This window comes from Lupinus angustifolius, chromosome LG08 (assembly GCF_001865875.1).
Source record: "Lupinus angustifolius cultivar Tanjil chromosome LG08, LupAngTanjil_v1.0, whole genome shotgun sequence".
NCBI lineage: Eukaryota > Viridiplantae > Streptophyta > Magnoliopsida > Fabales > Fabaceae > Lupinus > Lupinus angustifolius.
The window spans coordinates 19,471,083-19,479,006 of record NC_032016.1 but is presented as its reverse complement, the minus strand read 5'-3'; the positions used below and the strand labels follow the sequence as shown (position 1 = coordinate 19,479,006).

At 33.8% G+C, this 7,924-nt stretch overlaps 1 protein-coding gene across 5 annotated transcripts; it reads right to left on the bottom strand.

Annotated features, from left to right (window-relative positions):
• On the bottom strand, positions 237-4,786 carry LOC109353281. 5 transcript variants are annotated; one of them, XR_002108441.1, is made up of 9 exons: positions 4,260-4,786; positions 3,402-3,487; positions 2,725-2,803; positions 2,568-2,627; positions 2,353-2,474; positions 2,174-2,245; positions 1,015-1,127; positions 899-974; positions 237-255 (listed from the first exon to the last, which is right to left on the bottom strand). XR_002108441.1 is itself a non-coding variant. In XM_019595486.1 (8 exons), exons 1-7 carry the CDS (start codon positions 4,683-4,685, stop codon positions 1,025-1,027), a joined length of 948 nt encoding a protein of 315 aa, XP_019451031.1. In that variant the 5' UTR covers positions 4,686-4,786; the 3' UTR covers positions 796-973; positions 1,009-1,024. The 5 variants fall into 5 exon arrangements, 4 of the variants coding, with proteins under 4 accessions (XP_019451031.1, XP_019451032.1, XP_019451033.1 ...); XM_019595486.1 differs by lacking the exon at positions 237-255 and having other exon boundaries at positions 796-973; positions 1,009-1,127; XM_019595487.1 differs by lacking the exon at positions 237-255 and having other exon boundaries at positions 796-970; positions 1,009-1,127.

The window sequence follows — 7,924 nt, the reverse complement described above, 5'->3', positions numbered from 1 at the left end:
ATGATGCCATTAATTGATGTATCACACTCAATAACATAAAGTTCTGAATCCTTGCTTGATTAGTCAATAAAAAATAACCTTATTAGTTTTGATGTACATGATTTGCTTAGTGATCATTTTTGTAGTGCTAGCTTTTTTTAATTGTGCTGATTATCAAATCATATATTTCTCTAACGATTTTTAATTTGAAAGCAACATATAATTTAATCATGGGCCAAAATTTTATGCAGGTAATCACTAATATTATTTGTACAACATTATCCAACATCAAAGCTAAACAAACACACTTCTTACCCAAAAGGTAAGGATATATACTTGGTAGTACTAAAAAAAACTAAACAATTCCAGAATATAAAGTGACAAACTTTGGTGTCTAATAATGCTGTATGAACTACATTATTTGGAGCCCATTGTCATTATCTAACCACAATAATAAAAGAGTCAGAAAAAAAAACACTTAACAAAGTGTAGAAAACAGTACCACATGTCCAATCTAATCTAATATTTAACAAAATCTTGTTTCAAAACCTGAAATTATTTTCTAAAAATGTACTTAACAATAAAAAATTATTCACAAAATTATTTACAAAATTATTATTTTATTGAAAAGGTAAAAAAAATAACTAGGGGCTAGAATGATATAAATCTAAAACTTCAAACAAATGTATCAAAATTAACTTTTATATGAGTGACAAGGGGCCATATTTATCTTAAGTCTTAGTTTCAAGTCTTACCAAGGTGTTAAATGAGATCCCTTTAAGTTGATCTACCTTATAGATTCATTACTTTCAAATATGAAGGCCTAAAAAAGTTACTAGTGTAACCTACATATTCACAAAAGGGGGGAAAGGATATAAACTACAAATAATTTCAGGCACAAATCTTTTGACCCAGTGCATGAGGCACTTATGATCATTGTTTAGTATTCTACTCACTAATAATAGACAGAGATACAATGCAGTATTTGCTGATTTCCTCTTCATTAGCCTCTCTATTCAGTATCCTCATATGCCTAGAGAATTTGCTAGATCTTGTGAACACTAAAACCTGAAGCCTCTGATGTCAAATTCTCTTTCCAATTCTCAAATTCATCTCCACCAATCATCACTTGCTTGATCCCAACAAAACTACCAAATAACAACCAAATAGTAAAAAGAAATTGATGAGAATAATTTAAGGAAAATAAAAAAGAGTGCCCCAACATTTTTATCTAATGTTAGGAAACAAGTGTAAATAAGTTAAATCTCATGTCGAGGGGGAGTGGATAAAGTGAGGAACATATAAGTGGACGAACATATAAACCTATAATCTTAAGGTTTTATGTTAAGATGGGTCTGATTCACTTATGTGGTTCTTAGCTTAGTCCACTGTTGAAGATCTATCCAGGTCGCAAACTCCCTGCACCCTATCATCTAATATAGCAAACATACCGAAGGAAGGACAAAGGCACACACATACAGTCTTAAGAGCAAGTGTGCTGAGGCATGGGCACTAAAAAGAAGAAGAAAAATAACACTGGGACTTTTTATATCTAATAAGTAATAACAATACATAAGTATGGAAGGCACCCAGGAAAGATAAGCTCCTAAGGATTATCTTGTCACGCATTAGGATTTGGAGCAAGCCAGCTGAGAAGCATGGCCATTAAAAACAACAACCACCAAGCATTACTCCCACCAGGTGGAGTCGGCTGGCTGCTAAAATAAAACGCTGAAACTTTTTATCAAATACACCATTAGTACTGAAGGGATTTTAAGCTAGAGGAAATGGGCTTAAAAAGTTCTCTCTAAGACACATATCCGGTCCGAGCTTTAGAGAAAGAATTATGGGAAGCATGGGCACTAACATACAACTCAGGAGGCAACAAAAACAACTCCAAGACAACAAAATTTAACATGTCCATTAAGATTTGAAGATTCAGGTTGCATCAGACACAAATATCAGATAATTGGCTCTTTCCCTGAGTATTCATTCTTCAGAGAGAGAGAATAAAGCAACTTCTATTTATTACTGTTTCTCATGTTAATTACCAAAATAACTGTGCATTTCTTAGCTTTGGTTGGTGAGTCACTAAACTATATTATTTGGGTTTTTTTACAAGAAATCTATATTATTGGCTTTTCTATTGTAAATAACTGAAGTTTGAACTGAATCAAGAGAGTGGAGATCATACTCGGAGCTTATCTGTGTCAGTGCATTTATCAAAACATCCAGAAGCACCAGTTCACTAGTTCCAATATCCACCCTGTTGTTATATCACAACAAGAAACTATTAGTATTTGCACATCAAACTTCAAATCACAATAGTATGTATAACGAAGCATGAAAAACGCATTTGCAATTAGCGTGCACCATATTCGAGCCAAGTTATCTTGAACCTCAAGATCCCCAATGTTGTAAAATGTAGTTGGTGTCACATTTGCTCCCTGAATATAATCATAACTTGGTCGTTTCTCCATCGGAGACTGTGACAGCTGTACAAAATTAAGCTACTTTTATAAGCAACAAAATAATGTTTGAAATTCACACACAAAAAGTTGCATACATCTCAGAAGAGAAAAACTTACTTGCATATTCATAGAATTGCATCCACCAAGTCGGCCAATAATGTGCCATGCTCGAATAGTCTGCAAAGATCAAAATTCAACAAAATTTTCTAACAGAAACATACGTACATCTTGGAGAATATTTAACAAAGCAGAATCGTAGGAGAAAGTTCCTTACATCACAAATTAAGGAGATGTCTTTTGGCAATAGGGTATTGTGAAACTCAAACCATATAAACGAGTTTGAAAAATCAAATCTGGAAATGGCAGCATTAAGAGTGAGTAAGAAAACAGAATATTAAATTATTGCATCATGCAGATTCCAACTCAAAGCAAATAAATGATAGTAAGTATTACCAAATGAAACATGGACATGTCATTTTGTGGACCCAAAATAAAATGTCAAAGGCCTTGGCTACATGACATTTATAATAAAAATGTATGCTATCTGCATTTGATTGAAAAAACATTTCTGCAATATTCAGATTGTTCACGAGAATAGCTAAATAGGCTAAGAGAAAGCATGTTATGAAACACATAAGAAGAAATCATGTAGGGATTATTCACATGGCAACCAGTGATGCAGCATAGCTTTCTTATAAATAGAGGCAAGAAAACATGGAGCTGCAGAATGTTTGAAACCCAACCTTTAATGCACATAACATGCAAACATAGTGTCTTATGAATAAGTTGGGGGTAGCTCTCAGATCTCCAGTCAACAGCACAAACAACAGAAAGCTCTATGGTACAACCACATATATGCATCGGCACTTCATAATAAGAAACATGCAACTATATAAGCACACGCAACAGAAAGCTCTATAATACAACCACATATATGCAACGTGAACTTACTTGTTAACTGATACTTTCATTGGTATTCCTGATCCAGTCTTTGCGTGCAGTATTTTGCTTCTCTTCCTTCTTAGTCTGTCTTCCATCTGCAAACCAGTCGAGCGTATTAGATATAAAAACAAATAAAATCTATTTGCATTCAGATTCAAAGTTCACTTCATGCTTCTCCTCTTTAATTCTAAACAACTTGAAGTATATATCACCCTTAAAAATTGAAACAAAAAAAACCCTCGTGCGAAAATAAAGAGTCTAAATTCAATTTATGCTAATGGTACTCAAGGTGAGTTGTCAAGCGTTCTTTGAATGTTGATTCCATAATAAATGTTTAAAATTCTAATAAAATTAAACAAAGATTAATATGGAGGAACTTGTATCATGCAACTTTTGTCATATTAATAACTGAATGATAGAAATTTATCCTAAGGTTCCTGAATGTGCATTCCATCATTCAAATTAGTCCATGAAAAGCCACATGTTAACTAGTTTTAAGGACTAAGGTCTCTTTAAACTTTTCTTTTAAAGAAAAAGCTATTTTAAATTTGGATATAAGGTTTGAGAAGTGCTTATACCAAAAACTGTCATTGTTAAAACAACTTAATATTCCATTAGCTTCTAAAATAGGCGTCGGATCTACTTTTTAACTTCTTATTTTTTTTAAGATGCTATCCAAACACATGTAAAAATCCTTTCAAGTACTACTACTAATAAAAAAGCACATAAGGTCCTAATTTTTTTGGGTAATGAACTAATCAATTTTAGGGTTTGTGGTTGCCGCTCCTAATAAGTGTCGCTTACATAAAGATCCTAATTTGATAAAAGCAATTGATGGAACAAATTCAAAGGTTGGTTGGTGCTAACCTTAGACTGTGCCTTTTGTGGGTCATCAAGAAAACCACCAATAATTTCAGCAAATTCTGGGTCTTTATCAAAATCCTTGTTTTTCTTTTGTTGTATACCTGAATATTCATCTTCATCTGCACCATCATCATTTAGTACTTGTAGTAGGTCCATATCAATGTCTTTCTCATCTTCCCTTCTTCCAAAATCACCAGCACCATCTTCAAGGCTTTCTAGGTCTTCCTTAATGAGGTCTAGATCAAAATCTTTACCGTTGAGATTTTCACGTCGACTTTTAGCACAACGAGATGAAAATGTGAGATTTTTTGAATGAGGTGAAGATGGGAGGAAGTGGTGGCGATAAAAGGGAAAGGGTTTTGAGCGTGTAGTAGTAATGGGAGTGTGAGAAGGAAAAGGTGCAAAAGGGTTTAAGAGAAACGTGGTCATGGGGAAGAGAAGAAAGGGCTTATCAGAAAGGGTTTAAGTGCTTAGAATGGAAAAGCTGAAAGCTGCAACTCTCAACCAAAATGGCCGGAATGGGCTCTATCCAAATATCAGATTTTTTATGCTTCAATTAAAATTTTAAAAAAAATAATTGTTTTATTCACCGTATAAACTTAATTATTATTGATTCTTCGATTATTTAAGAAGAAAAGTAACGTACAATTATAAAAAATAATATAATAATTATATATAAATCTTTATACCGACAAAGTATAAATATTATATTATATTTTTTAAATTAAAATAACTTCGTATAGTTTTTGTAAAAGATTTCACTATCACCTTTATTATAACTAGTGTGGTGATATATATTCAGTGTCCGTCTGCAAATAATTTTATTTTATGGAGTTGAGTATTTCAGTTTTATAGGTTTTATTGTAGTAAATCAAAATATTTTTATTGAGTATACTTTATATTGTACTTATTTGTTTTATTTTAATTATCAAATGAAAGTGAGAGAAATTGAGAGAATGGTTAATATGTTGGTGGTTACATATAATTATATGATTTTTTAGAAATTAAAATATTAAAGGCAAAATAGAAAAATATAACTTACTATATGGTTAGTTACACCATATTATGACTCGGTCGAATTGCCCACAACGCCATGGAAAAATGCACCAGCATGCCTGTGATAGCTTGGGCAGGCAGGTGCCCCCCATAGCAGACTAATATGCAAATATAGTATAGATATAGATAACAATTTAGAGAAAAACTTGGTTGGAAATAACTTCAACAAATCACATTTGGAGACATTCAATCATAGTTTGATAAATCAATAAATTGTGACTGCACCAAATAATTAAATAGGAGATCAAGAGAGGAAAGAGAAAGACCGAAGGGAGAGAGAAAGAGGGAAAAAATGTTGAGTTAATGTAGTGTGATTCACAATTTAATGATTTGTCAAACTATGATTGTATATTTCCAAATGTGATTTATTAAGGTTGTCTCCATCCAAGTTTTTCTCTCATATGATATTATTTTGGTACCTTTAAATATTATTTTGGTATCTACATTAAAGACTATAAAAGACAACATATCTCTTTTACACGTCCAGTTCAATTATCAGCAGTGAAAATATCTCAGAAAACTTGCACACTCCAAGAACATTTCATTAAATTTTGAATGAAATTTGACACCATGTAATGTCTGTAGAAGGCATTCCAAAGTTCTCAAACATAGACAATCTTTAGCAGAAGATTTTATTCAAAGTATAATTAAATGTGAACTTAGAATTGAAGAAATTGGTGTTAGTGATCTAAGGATCCTAGAGGAGGCCCCTCTGCCATGCAGAGATTGAATTGAAGCATTCCATGAGAATATTTGTGTTGTGTCTCTCCATAAAATGATTAGTGATTACTTTCACAATATTTGATACTCAAAACATAAAGGCAATGATGTGAATGTACATACAACTATATATTTATTGCTAATCATCTATTAAATCAAGAGTTGCTGAAGTGCACCAAGATCACTGGAACTGCATTGCAATGCAGTTAAAGCAAAGTACATCACAAATAAGAAGTTCGCAAATTTCTTTTCGTAGACATCTGAATGATAAAGAAACTAGTCTATTACAATCCCTTTGGGTTACTTGAGTATATATCTATTCGATCTCTCAACCAATTCTGATAGAAGAATTTGGACTTTGCATTCCTATGGAGAAAGTTCTCATGAAAATCTTCTTCAGTTCCTAACTCATGTTGAAAGTAAATTGTAATTCAAGTCTTTATATGTAGTGTTGTGCAATTAGAGAAGAATTGGTGACTTGCCTTTTATGGAAACAATTTAAAATTCTGTTTAGTTAGTTGGTTGTTAAACTTACTATAAATAGTAAGCTGTTTGCTTTGCACACTCAATGAGAATAACACTGCATTATTCATTCCTTTCTATTCTTCTTCTCTGCATTTTCTATTCTTCTTCTTCTAAACAAATCCCAACAAATCTGGTATCAAGAGCTAAAGATCCAAGGACCTGCGGGTGAGTGTGTGTGTGTGAAGGATCAAGGTGAGTGTGCAAGAAAAGGGGATTCCAATTCGCTGAGGGTGAATCAATAACAAGAAGGAAGGGGAAGATTGATGTAAGAAGATCAAGAAATGGTGGGAAATAGCACAAACCTTCAATCAATGGGCCTTCCAATCCTCACTGAGAAGAATTGGGATCGGTGGAGGACACAAATGAGGGTCTTGTTCTGCTTTCAAGAAGTTAGTGAAGTAGTTGAAGATGGATACACAGCACTGAGTCTTGAAGCAACAGAAAACCAAAGGATGCTGCATAAAGAAGCAAAGAAGAAGGACAACAAGGCTCTATTCCTGATTCATCAATGCGTGGATGATGTCCACTTTGAGAAAATTCAGGGAGCCATCACCTAAGGAAGCTTGGGACATCTTGATTAGAAGCCATGAGGGTGGAGACAAAATAAAAAAGGTGAAATTGCAAACTCTCAGAAGGCAATATGAACTCCTACACATGGAAGAGGGTGACAAGATTGGTGAATACTTCACCAAAATGCTAGCCATAACTAATCAGATGAAGGGATATGGTGAATCAATCACAGACCTCATGGTGATTGAGAAAATCATGAGGTCTCTGCCTCAAAGGTTTGATTTCATAGTGGTTGCCATAGAGGAGTCCAAAGACATCACTAAGATGAAAATTGAGGAGCTTCAAAGCTCACTTGAAGCTCATGAAATGAGACTCCTTGACAGAAGCTCAGGTGCAGGAAAAAGGGCAGAGCAAGCATTAAAGGCAACCTATGAGGATAAGAGGAAAGATAAGAAGTGGAGAAATAAACCTGATCAGAACAAAAAATGGCCAAAGAACAATGAGAGAAGTAGAAGCAACCAAGACTGGACAGAATCATCTGATAAGAGAGGAAGACCAAGAACAGCTTGCCAAAACCAGAAAAGATTTGACAAAAGGAAGGTGGAGTGCTTCAATTGTCACAAGTTAGGCCATTACTCATATGAATGTCCTAGTGATAGAACAAAACAAACCAAGAATCAAGAAGAAGCCTATGCCAAAGAAAGGTGGAGTGCTTCAATTGTCACAAGTTAGGTCATTACTCATATGAATGTCCTAGTGATAGAACAAAACAAACCAAGAGTCAAGAAGAAGCCTATGCTGTGCAAGGAGACTCAGACTCAGAACCATTGAATCTAATGGTAACTACATATGCAGAA